The sequence below is a fragment of the Furipterus horrens genome, unplaced genomic scaffold (assembly GCF_987537825.1).
Source record: "Furipterus horrens unplaced genomic scaffold, mFurHor1.1.pri manual_scaffold_7, whole genome shotgun sequence".
Classification (NCBI taxonomy): Eukaryota; Metazoa; Chordata; class Mammalia; order Chiroptera; family Furipteridae; genus Furipterus; species Furipterus horrens.
The window spans coordinates 136,855,828-136,877,517 of NW_028327177.1; the positions used below are offsets into that span (position 1 = coordinate 136,855,828).

The 21,690-nt window shown below is 42.4% G+C and overlaps 1 protein-coding gene across 4 annotated transcripts in view; it reads right to left on the reverse strand.

Moving 5' to 3' along the window:
* Positions 1-21,690, reverse strand: part of ANO10 (anoctamin 10) — a 119,389-nt gene that overhangs the window by 80,057 nt on the left and 17,642 nt on the right. For all 4 annotated transcript variants that reach the window (XM_090284585.1, XM_090284586.1, XM_090284587.1 and 1 more), the window contains 6 exons: positions 20,836-21,405; positions 19,131-19,186; positions 16,500-16,574; positions 14,503-14,685; positions 10,474-10,665; positions 6,351-6,479 (listed from right to left, as the gene is read on the reverse strand). In XM_090284585.1, coding sequence (XP_090140711.1) covers positions 6,351-6,479; positions 10,474-10,665; positions 14,503-14,685; positions 16,500-16,574; positions 19,131-19,186; positions 20,836-21,405 — 1,205 coding nt within the window. The remainder of the gene's footprint in view (positions 1-6,350; positions 6,480-10,473; positions 10,666-14,502; positions 14,686-16,499; positions 16,575-19,130; positions 19,187-20,835; positions 21,406-21,690) is intronic.

The window sequence follows — 21,690 nt, forward strand, 5'->3', positions numbered from 1 at the left end:
TACTAGAAAAACATATTTTAACTCAACAAACTTAACACTTTACCTAGATTGCAGGAGAAAATAGGGAGTAAAATATTAAATTAAATTTTAAAATATAATTTCACTCCCCAATTTGAAAAGACATTGCAGCTCAAAGAGAAAATCTTCTAAACAGAAACATGTTAATTTGATTCATTGATGATTTTGATGACTTTTCTATAACATTCTGAATTAGAATTTCAGTATAATCTTACTTTCATAGTAATAAAAAAAAAAAAAAAACTTGTGTTTTCAAATTTATTTGTAAACTTTCTACTTTTTGGATTCATTGTGAGACCAGACAGCACTCAGTGCAGGTCTCAGCAACACTAGAATAAAATTAGCTAATTCACCGATTTTTCGGTTACTTCTAACACTTCCTCTGAGCTTGATTTTATTCTGACACAGAAAATTCTCAATTTAGAACACTAAGGGAGGGTCCTCTCAAAGGTATGAAAGTCAGTAAAGTAGAAACAAATAAATCTTTAAACACATTAATGTGGTAGAAAGAGAGGGCTTATTTTAATACCAATCTGTACCAACATAATCCAACCTTTGATCAATAGTTTTTTTTCAGTCAGAAAATAAATAGCTATAGTTACTAAAACACACAATCAAAATAGCCAAAACATTCTTGAAAAAGAATAACAAATCACAGTTCTCGATTTCAAAACTTACTACAAAGCTGCAATAATTAAAGCAGTGTGGTCCTGGCAAAAAGATAGATATTAGTTATCTCCAGCTCAGCAGGTTGTACACATTAAATACGTACAGCTTTCCTTATGTCAATCATACCTCAGTAAGGTGGTTAAAGAGAAAAATATTTTTAAAAAGAAAAATATAGACACATAGACCAATGGAATAGAAGAAAGAGCCCAGAAACAGACCCTCACATACATGCTCAAATGATTTTTGACAAGGGTGCCAAGGCCACTTACTGGGGAAAGGACTGTCTTTTCAACAAATGACACTCGAGAAACTGGACATCCACATGCAAAAGAATGAATCACCTTATATCACACACAAAAATTATCTCACAATGGACCAAAGATCGACACTTAAGACCTAGAACTATTAAACTAGAAGAAAACATAGGACAAAGCTTCATTACTTTAGACCTGGTAATGATTTCCTAGATATAAAACTAAAAGCAAAGACAAAAAAAGAAAAAATAGAGAAGCCGGACTTCTGTGCATCAAAGGATGGTGTCAACAGACTGAAAAGGCAATGAATGCACAGACTAGGAGCGAGTATTTGCAAATCATATATCTAATAGGGGGTAACTATTTAGAATATACAAAGAACTCTTTCAACTCCCCAACTAAAAAAATAAACAACATGATTTTAAAATGGACAAAGGACTTGAATAGATATTTCAATATTTACAAATGGCCACTAAACACACGAAAAGATGCTTGATAGGCATCTTGATCATTAGAGAAATGCAAATCAAAACTTCAAGAGATACCACCTCACATCCATTAGGAAGACTATTAATAAAAAACAAACAAAAAAAAAAAGCAGAAAATAAGAAGTAATGGCAAGGACGTAGAGAAACTGGAACCCTTGTGCATTGCTGGTGGAAATGTAAAATGGTGCAGCCGCTAAGAAAGCTGTATGCAGGCTCTCAAAAAATTAAACATAGAATTACCATATCATTCAGCAATTTTCTTTCTGACTATATACTCAAAAAAAGTGAAAGCAGGGATCCAAACAGATATTTGTCCTCCCATGTTCAGAGCAGTATTATTCACAGGAGCCCAAATGCAGAAACAACTCCAATGTCCATTGATAGATGAATGGCTATGTAACACGCAATACATGTATAAACGACATATATGTCACTGCCTTAAAATGGAAGGAAATTCTGGCCTGTGCCGCAACACAAACAGACCTTGCAGACTTCATGCTACGCGAGATAAGCCAGGCCCCAAAGGACAAATACTGTGTGGTTTGACTTACATGAGGGTCCCAGAGTAATCAAATTCAAAGAGACAAGAACTGAGTGGGGGTTACCAGGGCCGGGTGGGGGAGCGGGGAACGGGGAGTTAGTATTTAACGGCTTAATGTTTAAACCGAGCTTCAGTGGGGGAAGATGAGAAAGTTCTGGAGCTGGACGGTGGCGATGGTGGCAGAGCGATGCGACTGTGCTTAACGCCACTGACCCGAACACGTAAAAATGGTTAAGAGGGTAAATGTCCTATTGTGTGTTTTTACCACAGTTAAAAATTAGGAAGAGGCAAAAATCATAAATTCATGGATACTTTACAACAATTTTAAAAAAGAACCTAAGCAGCACACAGTTATCACAATCTCCTCGCCCTCCTTGCCCCTCTTACCCTGCCTCCCTCTGACTCGCTCTGGGTGATCTCTGTATGAGTAACTATCTCCATATTAATAAATATTGCTAACACCATGGTTATCTCCCCATAAAAAAATGACTACCCACAAAAAATAACCACTGTTCTCTTACAAAGATTTAGCCTTGGGAACCAAAAAAAATACTTCGTGTTTTGAGGCTGAGTCTTGGTAGGAATGAAGTAGCCTAGGACATTGCTGGCATTTTGGCCCGTGTGGATTAATTTCAAGGTGCAAAACCCTTCTTCTATGTCAGGACGGGCTCTAAATCAGCCCATTGCTACACTTCTGTCTGCCCCCCTGCAGGCTGCCAGGCACCCCTCACTTACCTCCTAGGAGCAGATTACAATGGGGTCAGAATTCACAGTAAGAAGTCTCCTTAAACTGCACTGGGAAATCAAGGTCCAGTCTCACATCCAGGCCTTCCCAAAATATGCCCCCGAGGCCCGAGACCCCCCCGAAGGAGGACGACAGAGACAGCGACAGGTATGCGGCCTTCGGATGAAACTCATGCCTGTCTCCTCTTCCAACGTTATCACGGACCGCTCTCCAGGAGCTTCGTTTTTCCTGCCCAGTTGCATCTTAACTGTACTGAGCTATACATGTGTGTGGGCGTGTGTGTGTATGTGTGTGTGTGTGTGTGTGTTAAATATGCACATCTTCCCAACAACATTTAGAAGCAGAGTTCTTGAGGGGAAAATAAAAAGACAGCTTGTCTTTCCTAAGCACCTGATTTCACTACAGACTGAGTGTAATTTAATTAAGGAATGAAAATGGTGAGCACTTACCACTCTGTGCTCTCTAAGCAGAGCTTAGAAAGTGCTATAAACTAACAAATACACTCACATAATTAATACTGAATATGAATTTGTCAAAAAGGAACAATATCCATCTTTCCTTTTAAAATTAAAAAGAAATTGAAGTGCCCATTTTCTTTTTAATAGCTTAACTTAGTAATTCAACATTCAGCTGAACACTGAACAGCATACCTACCAACCATGATTTAGTCACAATTCTAGGGAGTAGTCTTGTTTACTGAGGTAGAAAAGAGGACATCGTCCGGCTCTCATGAAGCTGACAGTGCCCAGGAGGGGCAGGGATTATTAAATAAGGAAACCGATGAATAGGTACAAGGCTTGTAAGTAGGAGAAATGCTCTGGAGGAGACAAACAGCAGGCTTCGTGAAGCTAAGAGAAAGATGTAGCTGAGGTGGAGAGATCAGAAAGGCCTGGGAGCCCAGTGATACCTGAGCTGAACCTAATAAACTAAAGTGTGAGCCAGGCACAAAGAGAGGCTTTCGTATGTGCAAACATCCTAAGCTAAAGAGACACCAAGGTTAATAAATAGGAAAGTGAGGACTTCTACTTCTGAAAAGAGAAGTCCTTTTTACTACTCGGGTGACAATGGAATCCAAGTGGGAAACTTGAATTTCTACCACCAACTGGCAGTAACGGGGTGACATGCCCACCCCTTACCCTCACACCAGAATGATGTCAGGGGGGGACCTAAAACGTAAGCTTCAGATAAGATCCAGAGTAGTCTCGTAACATACATAGTACCTGACATGTTCAACTTTCAGTAAAAGTCACTCATCAAAACAAGAACCAGGAAAATCGCAACTTGACTGAGAAATAATCAACAGACAACAGCGTGAGATAAATCAGAGGCTGGAATCATCTGAGGAGGGCTTTAAAGCAGCCGCGTTGTGAATGCCTGAAGATCAGACTAGTATAATCAGTCTGCAACGCGTGAGGACAACCATCTGCAGAACAGTCCTGTAGGCCAAGAAATCTCCCAGATTAGGAGGGAAGGACCAGGCCCTGACTCTTACTCAGTGGGATATCACCAACACAAGACCAGCAGCAGGCCAACCAACGGGAACACGCAGGAAGACTAGGCCAGCCAGGAATCTAGAGCAAGTGAAGGCAAAGTCAAGAATCGGGCCACGCCGAACCCACGCAGCACTGCTCAGAAGCTGGCGATGGATACCAGGCTCTGGCCATGACAGAGCTCTGCTCGGTGTCGGATGGGGAGGCCTTTCAGGTTTTCTGTGCCTCTCAGGGCTATTCCACTCCTCTTGATCTGGTTCTAAATTTACCAGGAAATCTTCTAATAACCAACTGTAGGTATACTTTAATACCAATGGTTACGGTCATTGGAAAAGTATCTTCTTCTAGGAAATCAGCTACCTGGCATTCTCATCAATCCCTTGTGAGTCTCATTAGTTTTAAGCGTCAGTCAGTCCCTAAAGAAGGCCCTGGCTGGTTTGGCTCAGTGGATTGAGCGTCGGCCTGCGAGCTAAGTGTCGCTGGTTCGATCTTCCAGTCAGGGCACATCAGAGAAGGAAAACTCTGACTCCAAAAAACCTCCGCTGCCTTGCGGCATGCCTCTTCAGGGGAAAGGCTAAGGGAGTAAACCCCGACAGAAAATCCGGAGCCGGAGTCCCTAAGGCGGTTTGACGTTGTAGTCAACACCGGCAACTCCTGCGGCGCACCTGAAGCCAAGCTGTATCGCCTCCGTCTTTCCCTTGGACCCTTCAGCTGCGAAGAGAGGGGGGGTCTGCTGCATGGGCAACAGCAGACCCTCCATATCACCCTGCCCAGGCTCTGTAGCTTCAGCTCCACTGGAGAGGACACTCCAGCACCATCGCAAGATGTCGATTCAACACGGGAGGAGACAGATACCGTGTCACTCCCGAGTCGGACTGCACAGCCATTCTCGGCGGTGCAGATAGACTCTTAAGAAGCTACACCACCGTCTCTCGAGACGGACGGCTGCCGACGACGAGTCCCTAAAGCCTAGTTAGCCCCCTGGATGTACTACGTGCGAAGACAAGTTCCTAGATCTGCAAAGTTAAGGGCCGCACCCTAAATCCAGAAGGTACATGATGAACGTGGCCAGCTGGCCACACGCTGTCCAAGGGCTCTCTCTGTTTCGACCTCCCACTTCCACAGGCAATAAATCAGCCTTGCAGATAGCTCTGCAAAATCCTCTTCAACTCACAAATTCAAAACAGACCTGCTTGTATCTGCCGAAGCCCATCATTCCCTCCTACTCACTGCTGTCTAAAATCATGCTCCAAAACGCACACTCTACATACAGCATCTATCACGAACACAGATTCCTATCAAATACGCTCTAAGAGCAAAGCAGACTATTTCTTCAGCCACTACTGCAAATGCACAAGTTCAGGATTTCATTTTTTTCTGGTCAGCCCTAAGTCCTGAGCCTTAGGTACATGAATCAGCACGTCATGTTCCTGCTAAATTTTGCTCTCACAAATTTTCACAACTACCCTATTTTTTAAATCTCTAAAAAGAAAAAGGGCACAATATTCCTGGCAACTAAAATCACTAGCAACAAAAAAATGCCCTGCAAAATCTTACTTGTGATTGGTAGCTGCTTAATTTTTAGAAGATGTCAGGTAAGGCAATCCTTACTCAGAAACAATCAAATGCAACCCTACAAAGCACAGAGACAGCCAACTTATACTGTGTAGGTGAAATTATGAACTTCCTGTGTGCTACAGCACACCCAGCGGTTTCAGAGTGTTTCACACTGAATTCCATACCTGTTGCAAATGAGACTTAACAAACAAACCATTCTCAAACGCATTTTCCTATGCTTTATTTGAGAAGGTAGAAGTGATAGATCCCTAGAATAGACTAAAAAAGAGAAGCATATTAAATCTACAGAATTCTCTTTCAGGTAGGATCTATCTTCTCAGCACCGACCAGGCCTGCACAATGGCTGGCAAAGTCGCCTTCCTGTGGGCACCACGGTGACTTGTTCAGACCTAGACAATAACCAGGAAAGCGTGGCCTCAGACTCATGTCTTCCCATTATCGGAACTGCTTTGCTTTCTTACCAGGAAATGCATGTTGCTGAACTGCTGGCCAGACACATCACGGCTTTAGAATAGCAGAGGTCTCTGACATAGAAACTATTTGAAATGGATTTCAATGTTCACTTACCTCCACTGCTACCACAATCAAAATGAGGTCCGCTTTGGACTCCGGAAAGAGCGCGTTCACTTGCGGTGACATTCCAATCAGAGCACAGTTAGTGACCACAGATATGACACTCATGGTTTCAAAAGCCAACTGAAAGGAGAAAGAATGTGACATTAAAAACTGCAATACCGTGTCCAGGTTTCCTCACCCTTTTTCGTATTACTAAAATCAAGGAAAAAGCCTTCTTTTAGTGCTCAACATGCCAAGTCCGTGTTAAACTTTTTCCTCTGTGATGCTATATTTTTTTTTGTTTAAAAACGCCATACTGTTAGAAGGTATTTTAGATACTTCTGGCTTAAATATCCCAAAGCAATGTGTTCCTTTCCAACTGGAGGTGGCCAGGGACTTGGATTTGGAATACGTCCCAGAAGACCACGCTGCTCGAGTGACTGCACTCACACCCCATGCGACTCTGAAGTAGGGCCACCAGAGAAAATGTTTCACATTCAGACACAGTCAGGGAGGCTTTTAAACAGAATTTATTTTGTGAAGCTGACCTTCTACTCAGGTCACATACCACATCTGGTTCAGCCACACCTGAGGCACGAGTCCCAGTGACCTCCTTTCGAGTGGCACTCACCGAATCACACATAGGACTTCAGAAAAATACAGGTGCCAGGCCCCACTGAGATGCACCAGACAGACCCCAGAGTCCCGTGTCCTGTGGAAGGTCACAGCCATTGCCCTTTCCTTCCTGCCTGCCTTTCTTCCTTTCTGTACAGCACCTGGTGATCACTGCTTAATAACCACTCATTATCAGAAATATAATTACTACTAGAAATACAGATTTTTAAAAGAAGACAAAACATGATTAGATCGAAACTTCGAGTCTTGTCCCACGGAGAATTTCTACCATTGCATTTACATTTTAGGAATCCTTTGCATAATGCAATTTTTTTTTCCATAGATTTTTTTTACAACAGTCTACTCAGAACTTTCTTTACCTTTTCTTTAGATAGCTTAAAAATTCAATTTATTTTTTTATAATTACATTCGCATAGTTCAAAAAATAAACTTTATTCAGTGTAGAGTGAAGAGTCTCCTTGTTCCCCTCTCTCCCCCTTACCAGCTCCTGTTCTCCCTACAAGATAATCACTGTTACCAATTCTTTATGTACCTTTCTAGGCACTTTGTGTGCAAATATACGCAAACTTGAGTAGATGCTTTCTTACTCTCTTCTCAGCATAATAATATATATCGTCAGCCCTCTTGCTTTTGTCACTTAAAATGTCTTGGAGGACATTCTGTGTCAGTACTCAAAGACCTCCCTCATTCTTTGTCACAACTGCTTAAGTACTTCATTGCATGGACGCACACAACCTATTTAACCATTTCCTTATTGATGGGCATTAGCTGCTATTACAAATAATGCTATAATTAGCAACCTTGTAAATACATCATTTAACAAGTGTAGAAGTACCACAAATTCCTGAAAGTGGAAAGGTGTCACACCATGGGGTTGACCAGTTCACCCTTCTATCAATAGCTTATAAAGTGTCTGGCTTCCTGCGTTTCAAATACATTTCTTTCTTTATTTTTTATTCTATTACAGTTGTCCTGATTTTTCCTTTCTAACTAAGCTTTAAATTTACATTGAATTATACTATACATACAATAAACTGCCCTCATTTAAGATATACATATACTTCATACATGTTGATACAGTCACCTGTGAAACTACCACCACAAATACCTCAATAAGATACAAAACATTTTTCCCAAGAGTCCTCATGATGCTTTGCAATCCATCCTCTCTTTACACCTGGCCCAAGGCAAACACTGACCTGCTTTTTGTCACTATGTACAAGTATTAGTTTGCATTTTTCAGAATTTTACATCACTGGTATCATACAGCGTATAGTCTTCTGTGTCTGCTTCTCTCACTCAGCATGAAGATTTTGAGACTGCGCCATACTATATTGCATCGAGAATGAGATCCTTTTTTCATTGCTGAGTGGGGCGCGATTTTATGAATCTACCATACTTGTTTTTATGTGTTTACCTTGTGATGGCAGATTGGGTTGTTCCCAGTTTGGGACGACTGCAAATAAAGAGGCTCTGGACACTGCTGTGCAGTCTTTGGATGGGCATGTTCTCTGCTGCTCCCTGGATATCTAGGGGTGGGTGTGCTGGGTGGCATGGGAGGTGTGCGTTTAACTTTTTAATAAAACGCCACTGAGTTTTGCAAAGGACTGTGGCATTCCACACCCGCAGCAGCAACGTATAAGAATTCCAGTTACTACGGGTCGTCGCCAACATTCGGCGCCATCAGCCTTCCAAACTTTAACATGGGAACGTAGTGTGTCTCGTTGTGGTGTTCGTTTGCATTTCTCTAGTAACTAACTCTGTATCTTTTTGTGACCCCGTTGGCCATTCCCATGTGTTCTTCAGTGAAGCATTTTCAAATCTTTTGTCCATGTTTTCACTCATGTAATTACCTTATTGTTGAGCTGTGTGAGTTCTTTATGTAATCTGAATACAAGTCCTCTGGCAGACATATGTACTATGAATATTTTCTCCCATTCTGTGTCCTGCCTTTTTTTTCTCTTTTGAAAAGCAAACCTTCCCCGCTCCATTTAGAAACCTAGTTGCCCCCGCACTATCAGTAGACAGTCAGTCATTTTCCCCATTGACTTGAGATTTCACCTGTATCACTTGCTGAATTTCTGGACGTTCCTCTCTGTTTCATTGGCCTGACTGTCTACCAATGCACCAGTACCACACTGCTTTAATAACTACCGTTATAGGACAACTTTATAAACTTGTCATTGTGACAGGTTTTAACACATAATAAGGTATGTCACTACTCCTTTTCTTTAGGGTTTTCTGCTATTCTATTTCATCTATTTTTCCATGTGAACTCAATAGTAAGTTTATCTAGTTAAAAGAGAAACTTTGGTTGGTATAGTGCTACATTTATAAACTAATTTGTAGATTAATTAATTTGATATGTAAAGGAAAACTGATATACTTGGAATGTTAAGTCTCCCTACTCTATCAGCTATTGCTGCACATAACATACCACCTGAAACTCTGTGGCTGAAAGCAACCACTCACTTAGCTCATGATTCTGCAGGTGGACAATTCAGGCTGTGCTCACCTAAGCACTTTTTCTGGTCTCAGCTGATCTTGACTGGACTTGTGGTCAACTTGGGTACATTTAAAATTCCACTGGCTTTATGATGTTACTTAGAACTTCTAGTACAAGTAGTGAAAGGGGACATCCTTGCATTCTTGTAACCTTACAAGGAAAGCATTATGGTCGCTTTAGCTTTTTGTTTTTTTTTTAATATGCTCCTTATCAAGTTGAATGAGTATCAGATTTTGTCCAATGCTTCTCTTTTGTCCAATGCTGTAATAATTGATGTTATCATGTGATTTTTCTTCTTTAGATTATTAATATAGTGGATTACATTGATTCATTTTCTAATACTGAACCAGGCCTGCATTCCTGGACTAAATCCCACTTGTCATGGCATATCATTCTTTTCATATATTGCTAAATTGTACTCGCTAATATTTTGTTAAGGTGTTTTGCGTATTAGTTTGTTGCTTTCTTTCTTTCTTTTTATACTCTGTCTTATTTTGCCATCACACTGATACTAGCTTCATGAAATGCATTGAAAAATATTCCCTCCTCTTCTATTTCTGGAAGAAATTATGTAAAATTGGGGGTAATTCTTCTTTAAATGTTAGAACTCACCAGGGAACCCATTTGGGTGAGGACGTTTCTCTTTTGGGAAGTGTAATAATTGCAAATTCAATTTCCTTATAGTTGTGGAGCTACTCACATTATCTGCTTCATGTTGGGTGAGTTGTAATAGTTCGTGTTTTTGAAGGAACTGGTCAATTTCATTCAAGTTGTCAAATTTATGTATGTAGAGTTGTTTGTAATGTCCCCGTATTCCTCTGATGTCTGCAGGGTTTGTAGTAATTTCATTTTTACATTGGTTACTTTTGTGGTAGAGCAAGGATGAAATCCAGTTTTCCCAAATCTCTCCTTAGGGCTTTTGATTTTTAAATCAAATGCCTCGTGTTGTTATTTCTTTTAAAGTAATCTTTTTTTTTTTTCTCAAATAATTACCTGCCACACACCAATACTGGCCGAAGGTTCTGAGAATGGCCGTTTGAAGACTCTGCACATTTTTAAGGCATCTGAATTAACTTCCGTGAAGTTATTCAGCACAGCGAAGGCAGCTGCTAACGGGTAAACACAGGAGAAAAGGCTCACATAACCGAACTGCAGGAACAACTCCAAGTAATCATCGAAGGTGCCCTGCAAATGGGAACCACAGAAGAAAACAGGCATTGTTTTAATATCATAAAATAAGAATAACTTGCCAATGTCACCCTGGCTGCGCACCTAGTGCCAAATTAATCAGTTATCGCACTTTTTCTAAGGAAAACAACAGCAGAACTAAAGATGTTTGCTCTTGACCAAGGAAAGAGAAATGTGGCGTCACTGTTAGAAATCTTACATGGGGCCCCTCCCGTCATGGGCAGGCACCCCAGAACGTCAGTCAGCCCCTGACCCTCCATTAAGAGACTGACAGAGGTGATGTGAGCGGGAATGGGAGAGTAAGGCTTTCCAGAAATTCACCCTCAATAAATACAAACAAGCAAAATTGGTCAGAATCAACTTTTTCAGTACTGTGAAAATACACCGAACACTTGCAGCAACCCGGGCAGCGTTTAGTAAAACAAAAACAAACGAAGGAACGAACAAAAACCACGCAGTCTTTGGCAGTTTAATTTACTCTAGTTTCATCTCCAGCCCCCAACCCCGCAGCAGCCATAACAAACACTAACAGGCACTCCTGGTACCGGATGGAGCAGAGTGGGGCTGCAGGGCTCGGAAAGCCTGGTCCCCACAGGGAAGTCAGCACCTGACCTGGATAGTGGTGCCCTGTTAGAATCCACTCCAAGGCTTGTCTTTTTGTCAACCTCATTGAATCTCTCTGAGTGCTAAAGGCCTCTCCCCAGGGATGTGAACTTGAATGTTTTAACATCAGCCTGCCTGGGGTGATGGCCAGCAGCGGGGGCAAACAAGGGGTTAGCTAGAACAACCTTGAAAAAAGAACAAAGTGGGAAAACTCACACTTCTTAATTTGAAAACCTACTACAAAGCTATAATAATCACGAGAGTGGCGTGCTGGCACAAGGACAGACACACGTATATGTCGGTGGCACAGCGCTGAGGGTCCCGCAGGAAACCTATAGACCTGTGCTCCAAGGACTTTCAAAACAGGCGCCAAGAGCATTCAATGCAGAAAGAATAGTCCTTTTAACAAATGATGCTGGAACAACTGGATAGATATCCACATGCAAAAGAACAAATTTGGACCCCTTCCTTATACTACCTACAAAAATGAACTCGAAGTGGATCAAAGACCTAAATGTAATAGCTAGGACCACAGAAGTATGAGAAGAAAATAGAGGTGGTAGTATTCCTGACCTTGGGTTAGGTGATCATTTCTTAGCTCTGACGCCAAAAGCTCAAGCACAAGTAACAAATTGAGAGAATTGGACGTCATCAAAACTAAAAACTTTTGTGCATTCCACCCTCCCCTTTGCACCCCCACTCTTACTAGGGATTTCTGGACCCGAGGGTAGGTAGGACGACGACCATGCCCAGCTCGAAGCAGCTAGAGGAGCTCGAGACCTTCGCCCATTGTCCTTTATAAGATTATAAAGGGTCTTAAGTCTGAGAGGGAGGGATTGTTATTTTTTATTGTTAAAATAATCATTTATTTATTTAAAAAAAAGAAGAAGAATATATGAAAGGGTGAAGCGGGAGAGCTTGTATGTATGACTCATGGGCATGGACTTGCGGGGGGGATTGCTAGGGGAGGGGTGGTGCTGGGTGGAGGGGAGCAAAGGGGAAAAAATTGGAACTATTGTAACAATATAATCAATAAAATATACTTAAAAAAAAACTTTTGTGCATCAAAGGACAATATTGGGAAAGCAAAAAAGATAACCCACAGAATGAGAGAAAGTATTTGCAAATTATGTATCGAATAAGAAATTTATATTCAAAATCTAGGAAGAACTCTTACAACTCAGTGATAAAAGACATAACCCAATGGGCAAAGAATATAAATATATATTTCTCCAAAGAAGAGATACAAATGGCCAAAAAGTAAAAGAAAAGATGATCTATATGTTTAGGCATTAAGAAAATGCAAGTCCAACCCACAATAAAATACCACTTCACGGCTTCTAGCTACTAGGATGGCTTTTTAAAAAAATTAAGTGTTAGTAAGGGTGTGGAAAAAATGGGACCATCACACATGACTGGATGAAATGCAGAATGGTATCGCTGCTTTTGAAAACAGTTCCTCAAAAAGTTAAATATATTAAGTTAACGTAGGACCCAGCATGTGACAGAGTATGTTCATACAGACACTTGTACATAAATGTTCACAGCAGCATTTTTCAGAGTAGTCAAAAAGTGGAAACAATCCAAATGTCTATCAATTGATGAATGGATAAACAAAAATGCAGCAGATCCATACAATGAAATATTATTTTACAATAAACGGGCGTGAAGCACCGATACATACTACAGCATGGATGAACATTGAGAGAATTATGATTAGTGAAAGAAGCCAGACACAAAAGGGCACAGACTGTAGATTCACTTACATGAAATGCACAGAACAGGTAAATCCATAGAGACAGAATGGAGATTAGTGGTGGCTAGACCGAGGAAGGGTGTGACCGCTATGGTATGGAGTTTTTTGGGGGGATGATGAAAATTCTAGAATTACATAGTGGTGATGGCTGCACAACCTTGTGAACTTAACTAAAAAAAAAAAAACCAAAAAACACTGAATTGTACATTTTAAAAGAGTGAGTTTTATGGTATAAGAATTTTGTCTCAATTCTTTTAAAAGTAAAGAAAAACAAAGCTGATAGTAACAGGAAACTCCCCAGAGACACCCTAGCAAAAGCAGTAGATACATCAAAGAGGCCAAAGAAAGGAGCCTTACAGCAGAAAATAAGGAAGCCGTGGGAGCCGGAGAAATCCCTCAAACACTATGTTATAAAACCTTCCTGATGTGTTTTAAAAGGTTCAGTCCAAAGGAAGACAGGGGCAATAGTCATTGCGTACCCTCAGTTTGAGGGGCAACAGGTGTAGTGCGAGGGGAGTTACGTGGTGACCTTGAATACATGGACAGAGGAGCCTTCGTTGAGGCAGGATGCCTAAGCACTGAGCTGTCAGCCGAGTTACGTCCCTGCCTCTCACCAGGACACAGTGACATGCTATACGAATGCCTCACTAGCTGCCTGTAGTTCACGGTGTCGCGTATGCTTTATGCTGTGCTGTGACCGACTGATGGAGCCAGTCCCCGTGACGCCCAAGGCCACACTCGCCAACATCTGGCATCCTCAGACCTCCCCAGGATGACCCCGTGCAGGCGCAGTGACAGCTTCAGTGTGAGAAAAATACCACAGTGTCTTAAAGCAACACGAAACATTGATATTTCTAAATGAATAATGGTTATTACTGCATCTCACAGTCAGTCCTTCGCTAAGACATGCATATTAGGCTCCGCAGCCAAGAGCTGTAGTGTAAGTCAGATTCTACGTTAAGTCAGTTTCTTTTCTTAGCTTATATTTTACTGAAACAGAAATTATCCGAACACAATTATAGAGTACTGGCAATGGCAGCGAGTACTCCTTTTAGATGCTCTGGATAATTGGTTGAAGCATGAGCCCAGGGATTTTGAGTGAGTCTTGGTGACAGTTTTCAAGGCTCACCAAAGAGCAACACAAAACACGTGCGTCAGGAGCGGGCAGGTGGACGCGCAGCTGGGGATTCAGTGGTGAGAAGTCTCTAAACCACTCTTTGGTTGCATCTGGCTCTAGAAAGCATTTCCCTGTGATATGCTGCAGCATAAAGATGTGGTTTCAGGCGTAACTTCAGATTCAAGATGGCAGCACTGCGGTGCACAGTCCACCTTTTTAACATTAAAGTGGCTCGTGGTGAGGAAATGGGCTGGGAAGCAATTAGCTGAGACCACGAGTGTTTATCTATGTGTTGAACTCTGTACATGACTGGTAATCACATTCGGTCAACGTTTAACTCAACAAGATTCAAACCTACCAAGTACGTTCCCATTTCTTTTTCCAGGACGACCTGTTCATATAATGTAGCATCGATGTCTGCCTTTAAAGCCTGCACCTTCTTCTTCACCTGCACATGGTGCTTCCTTTGGAGCCAATAAGGAAGAAGAGATTCCATAATTTGGTTAAGGATCTGGGAGGTAATCAGGAGCGTGGCCAAGCTCTAAAGAGAAGCACATAAATAATTGCCAATGTAACTTAATAAAGCCATAGCAGGTATAAAATGATGCAAGTAAAATGGAATTCTCAACAAACAGGAGACTGTTGTTACAAAAGCTAGCATCAGAAAAGCTAGGCATTAGAATGATGTCTCTAATTTATTGTCGTTTTCATAGAAAAGACTTAAATTATAATACAAATAAGCTTATAATAAAATTAAACCAGTTATGAATCAGCAGGAGAACAAATTACCTTAAAATTGTGTTTTTTGTTACCTTATCTTCCTACAAAATATGAATATCTAAATGATGTTGCCAATTTTGAAAAAATAAGAGTTTGGTAGCAACTTAAAAAATATTATAAAACTAATCCATACCCCCTCACTGTAAAAAACTTAGAAAATGAAAAAGGAGTCACACGTACTCCCGCAGCTAGGACAAAACCACTGTTAGCATCCTCAATATTTCCGACCATATGTAAAAATGAAAGCAGAATCATCCAATATATATTACCTATAGCTCTGTATTACTTCTTTTCCATTGTCATACACTGTGAGCACTTTCCCGTGGCATTAAAAATTCTTTCTTCCTTAGCCCCTCACTGTTGTGGAATGCAGGCATTATGCCCGACCTTAACTATTACACATGCTGCTCCTTGGGTACCGACATACATGAACCTCACCCCAAGTCTCATGATTTCCTGGGGAGGAACCAAGGTTCTTGGCAAAGCTGCCAGAGTGGCTTCCCAAGGAGTTGTGTCGATTTCTACTTTCCCAGATGGAGACCAGTGTTTCCATCACACACCATCTTTGCCGCTATTAAAATTCTACTTTTTAAAGAATCCTCTCCCATCTCTCTTTCCCCTATTAAATAAAGGAGACTCTCTAAAGTATAAGAAACGAGAAGTCATACTCCACAAATACAACAGGTGGGACTGGAGCAGATATGTGCCTCCAACTTATCAATGTCAAAAGTATTATTTTGAGCTTATTCAGTTTCCAAAACTAATTTTTAAAAAGCAACTATATATGTATATGGTATCGTTCTTAGGAGCACAATAGTTGATTGTACTTTTATGCAAGCTCTTAGGACCTTAACTACAAAATGTCGGCTTTCTCTCTTATACAAATTTTTTAATTTCCTGAAAAATGAGCCCAAGCGCTCATATAAATATTAAGAAGCCGAGGCTTTGAGACTCTGCTCACCAACAACCACAGTCTATTAAGACCAGAAGGAGCGGCCCTTATCGGTAGCTGATGCAAACATAAAAAAAGAAAATTTAGAAAGCAGTAACCTGTCCTCAATTTATTACTCACTGTCATTATGTGATCCAGAAACGGCAACGCAACAAAATCCATGCAGACTTTCTTAAACATTTCAGAAAAGATACAGCGCCGCATAGCATCTGCTGGTCTCTAAAGTACGTCGACTCATTTAAAAATGAAATGTGTAAGACCTATGCAGGGTGACACCAATCACCTCCACCCTGATACACATAGCAACGTTTTAAAAATATATGTTTTGCTGTTAGAATTGGTTTTACAATTCTATACCGATACAGATATATAGGAACTACATATTTGATTTTACTGCCCTGTATCCTAATTTTGCAAGTTGGTTACCGTCAACAAATTTCTTTTCAGTTGAGTGCAGACACAGTGCTAATGGGTTTTCTTTTTAAATTAGAATTGGACTTAGAATAGACCACATTTACAAGGTTTTATTTGTAATAATAATGGGAAGCCAATTACATTACCTGAATATAGCAAACCGCCTCTAAAACCTAAAAAATTGATACCTTTTTGCTATTCACACTCACCTGACGCAAAAGCTTCATATCCTTCAGGACAAAGGCGATGTAGAAGAGGGAGGCAAAGCAGTTTAGGAAGTTGAACTGCCAAACAAAGACACCAATTTTTAGGATTGCTTCATGGCACTTCATAGTTACAACTGTAAACCTAGCATTAAAAATGTAACGAGGGCCTTCCAGCACCAACAAGATGGCAGACCTCTCTCTCCCCGCTGTTCCTCGGTAAGCACATTTGTAAACTCTGGACAAAATGCAAGAGGCAAGCTGAGGAGGACTCAGGGGGAGTGAGCTGGCCTGGGACCCCGGGACTGAGGAGCCACACAGCAGCAGCGCTGTCCCTAAGTTTCTACCACGTTCTTACAGAAGAGGGAGAGGAAAGCCAACCACTCCCCACCTCCAACCTGGTAACCCAGGCGGCCCAGCTGGGTTCATTCCCTGCTCACCCCCCTTAGAATCTTGATAACAGCAGATGAACCCAGCGGAACTGATCGGGAACCCCACTAACAATAACCCGCCAGGGGTTACACTCTCCTTCCCTCTGCCCTGCCGGCCTGACACTCCCCTGCCCCACGGAGGCTTGCTGGGATCGCTAGGCAGCACCAGCCAGAAAGACCCCCTCACCCCCCAACACAAGCAGCCTAGCCCCCAAAGCCTCTTTGTGCCCACACACCTGAGACTCCTCACCTCACAGGGCAACGTCTAGGTGGATGAGTGGCCCCAGCAAGAGAGACCAGCCAAAACAACCAGCAGGGTCTGGGAAGCATCTTTGTCACCAGAGACCTGAGACCCCCCTGCCCTGCTCAGACACACAGCTCTGGGCTGGGGCTCCCACTATAACAAGAGTCACATGGTCAAGCGGTCCCTCTGCTCAAGAATCTGCACTACCCGCTGCCCCGCTGCCCCGCTGCCCCAGGGGTCTACTCTCTGTCCCCCGCCCCCTGCTGGCTGCTTCCTGTTTAGCAGCGTCCCTTTCTGAGACAGAAGGTTGCTAGGAGCGTAACTGTGAGCAGTTCATCAGCAAGGGAGGCTGCGAAGGAAGTCACTGGAAAGAGTGCGGCAGCAAGAGCAACACAGCCGCAGGGCGGGGGTAGGGGTGCTGGAGAGGAGAGGGTGAAATGGAAAGCCTGGGAAAGTGGGGACTGAAAAGGAAGGGAGAGACCTAGGACACACAAGTGGATTCTAACATACGTGTCTTTTCACAAGGCAGTCGCCTGACATTTGTATCTGGAAGGTCAGAGAATCATACAGTCCCACAAATAACTAAATTCTTCTAGACAGGGGGAGCGTGTTACATCTAAGGGCAAAGGCTCCGTATTAAAATCAATTTGAATGATCTTTTTAATGTATTACACGTTCCCTGCTTTCTGACACAGAGAACACAGAATATAACTTCCTTGCCGATTCAGCCTCAATATTTTGAATATCAGTGACTTCATGGGGCTAGAATAAGGCCTTCAGAGCCTTTTTAGATATGCACAGCCATGTGCCCCTTTTCTAATGTCCAAATTGCTAAAACTGTTGAACTATTGATAATTAGCATCTATTATGACAGGTTTTCTATCTCCAAGCCTGCTCTTGCCTCTATAAATTTACCTACTTCCAGAAACGTAAACACCTTCCCGATGGTGGTTTCTGATCTTTTAAGGACTGCAAAACCAGATAAATAAGCTTCTCAAAATTATTTCTACAGCTAAAACAAAGACTCTTTTGAAGTGGGGCCTGGATCCCTTGCCCAGGAGTAAAGTAGATGAACTGTGTTAAATTGACTACAATTGAAATTTCGAAGGATTCTGTATGCACCTGTCTTGATTCTCAGTTATGTTACAGATGGCTGACGTAACCTCCTAGTAAGTGAGGTGCTTTCACGCCGGCACATCTTCGTTATTTATAATAATAATGGAAAGAGGCAGAATGTGTGAGCGTTGACTCAAATGGCAACCAAGTTACACGATGCCTTCTCTCCATCACTCTCCGCCACACATCAAAACATGCTGGGAATCTCTGGAACTCTAACAATTCCCTCACCAAAGTTAAAACAAAGTAATTTAATGTTGCCCTGGCTGGTGTGGCTCAGTGGATTGAGTGCCAGCCTACGAATCAAATGGTCGCTGGTTTGATTCCCAGTCAGGGCACATGCCTCGGTTGTGCGCCTGGTCCCCAGTTGGGGGCGCACAAGGGGCAACCACACATTGATGTTTCTCTCCCCCTCTTTCTCCCTCCCTTTTCCTCTCTCTAAAATAAATAAATGAAATCTTAAAAATATAAAATTTAATGTTCCATCACTGAATGGATTGTTGGTAACTGGAGGGATTGTTGAATAGCAAAACATTCAAAGAAGTCACCAAAAGGAATAGAAACAAGATTATGAAGTGGTTAATTAGCTTTTTACATAAATAGAGATTGGCTATGATATTAATGTCTACATTTGAAGTCTTAAACCACATGCACACTTATACTAAAAGACCATTGAACATACATGTAAATACACCTATTAATCAATCCTTGTCTACTTGCATAAAATATATTAACCACCTGATATCTTGAATTAGAAGCACATGTTCATATTTATATTCCTAAATATTAAATGGTATGTATTAGTTTTAGAATTAAAATGAATTTGTATATAAAAACTCTACTTACCACTAAAACTTTCAAAATTAGATGATTCTGGTAGGCGGATTCCAATCTGTGGTTCTCTAAAATATGAAAAAGGAGAGGTGATTTCTCTCAGCTCAGAAAGCCACGGGGAGGGAGCGCTGTGGCGGGGGAGTGAGCCCTGGGCTGCGGGCCGAGGTGAGACGTCCAACAGCAGAGTCTCGGTCATAGACGTGCTGAGCTGGGACATGGCTGCTGCTCACCACCAAGAGCATCAGACGGGGAAGAAACAAAGATTAGGACATCTACTTAAGGGTACTGCAATATCACTGTAGTCTGAAATTATTTTTAAAGTCTCACTGCTACAGTCCTGGCTGTTGAGGCTCAGTGGATTGAGCACCGGCCTGTGAACCAAAGGGTCGCCGGTTCAATTCCCAGCAGGACACATGCCTGGGTTGTAGGCCAGGTCCCCAGTTGGGGGTGTAGAAGAGGCAAACATACATTGATGTTTCTCTCCCTTTTCTTCTCATTCCCTTCCCCTCTCTCTAAAAAATAAATAATAATAAATAAATAAATAGTCTTACTGCTACAAAGAAATATAGGGTGTGTTGACAAATGAGCCCAGAGACCCTGGTTAAGTGATGATGGTAAAATTGATATAGCAACCGCTACAGAGCAGGGCAATAAAGAAAGTTTTCTGAATGTGTGGCTTGAAAGGCTTAAGTGAAAGGGATACTCAGATTTCCATCCTTAGCTGGGAGGAGGAGCCACTGCTCAGGTGTTGGAACAGTGGGACAAAAGGACAGAAAGGGAGGTGCTGCTGAGAAGTGTCATCTTGCACAGAGAGGCAGTGTGACCGGGATTTGAAACCCAGCTCAGCTACTCAGCCACTGTCGGACCTGGACCAGTCACTCAACCTCCCGACGCTCAGCCTCCTGGCCCACACAGCCCGCGTCCCCGGATCGCTGTCAGCGCTAGACATGAGCAAAACCTTGGCCCCGCAGCGGCAAAGAAAAGCACTCACTAAACGGTAGCTCTCGTTGCTCAAAGGCCAATAAAAATAACATAAACTATCTTTGTGGTCCACGAAGGTAAGGCCTAGACATCTCCCTAGGGATAGTAACCTATTTGTTCATTTGTCTGAATGAAGAAATAAAGAGTGAATGGCCTACCAAGGCTGTTTTTAAACTACAGCCAACTCCCTCCTTTACCACGATGCAAAATGAACACCCGTCTTCAGTGAGTTCAACGGCCGTCCTCAGGGCCTTGCATCACTAGGCAACTGGTTTTCAGATGCTTAAACATAGTTCACTGGGCCAGAGGTTCAGGTAGATAACTCAATCTATTTACCCTTAGTGTAAAACACAGCATTACAATATTAGGAGCACAGGGTTAGAACAGAGAGGTGCAGATTAGCCTGGCTCTGCATTTGCTGTGCCAACCTTATAAAATCTCAGCATCTTTATCCATAAAACGGTGAAATACGTCTATTTCACGGTGTCCTGAGGATGGGCAAATGAGATACGCAGACGAAGTGCTTAGCAGGATACCTAGAACATAGCAACTAACAATAAATGAAAGCTGTGAGAACCATGATCTGGAGCTCATGGGATCTCAGAGCCCATGAACCTTTCCTTGTGACGTCATAATGAGCCCGGAGCACCAGCCAAAGTAGCAGTTCTATGAACCCTATGGTGCAAGCAATAGTTCTTATAGACAAATAAAATCAAAACAAAGCATCCCGCCTTACCCCAGGAAGTTAGGAACTCGGCAGCGTATCGGTAGAGGCGGTTCATGATCTCAATCACGACGGCATAGATGATGCTGGGCACGTACAACAAGACACTGGTCCACTCGGACCCGCTGCTCTCGTGCAGGCCCAGGGCCCAGGCCTCCATGTCGAAGTAAACCATCATGACATACAGAGAGAAGTAGAGGCAGAGGCACACGAATGGCAGGGAGACCAGGTAAGTGCGCAGCTGTCTCTTGTAGCTGGGGTACAGAGGTTCCTCCCGGCCCGTGATGGAGTTGATGCCTAGGACCCCGTGAAATCCTGGCCGGGGCTCCTCAAACTGTCTCTTCATGACCAGCGTCCCCCACCTGTAGGTCATGTTGGCGCAGCCCCGCTTCCACACTTCCAGGATCACCGTGGACCAGATCAGGTTGAAGGAGGCGAAGATCACGTACTTGTCATAGTCTTCCCACACGAACAAGTAGTAAGGCAGCCCGATGACCGCCATGGGGATTAAGGCAAAGGTAAAATACTCCAGAAACCCAAAGTAAAGCGCGATTGTTTCCCCAAAGTAGCCACGGATGCTGTCTATAATAAAAGAAGAAAGAAGATCATTAAGTACAGACCACCAGACTTTCTTATGATTTCAAGCAAGCTTATTCACTTTTTGTTAAGTGGGGGGTCACTTAACACCATGATTTCCCAATCAGTGTGTGATCGTATACCATCCTCCCTGCAGAACAAAGGCCCTACTTGTCTGTACTGTGCACCTGACACTTCCCCGGGCTTAGGGTCTGGGCTCCGCCAGGCATCCTGGGTCTATTTCCTCATCTGGGGAGGCCTTCTTCCTAAAGAAAAACAATCACCGAGGGG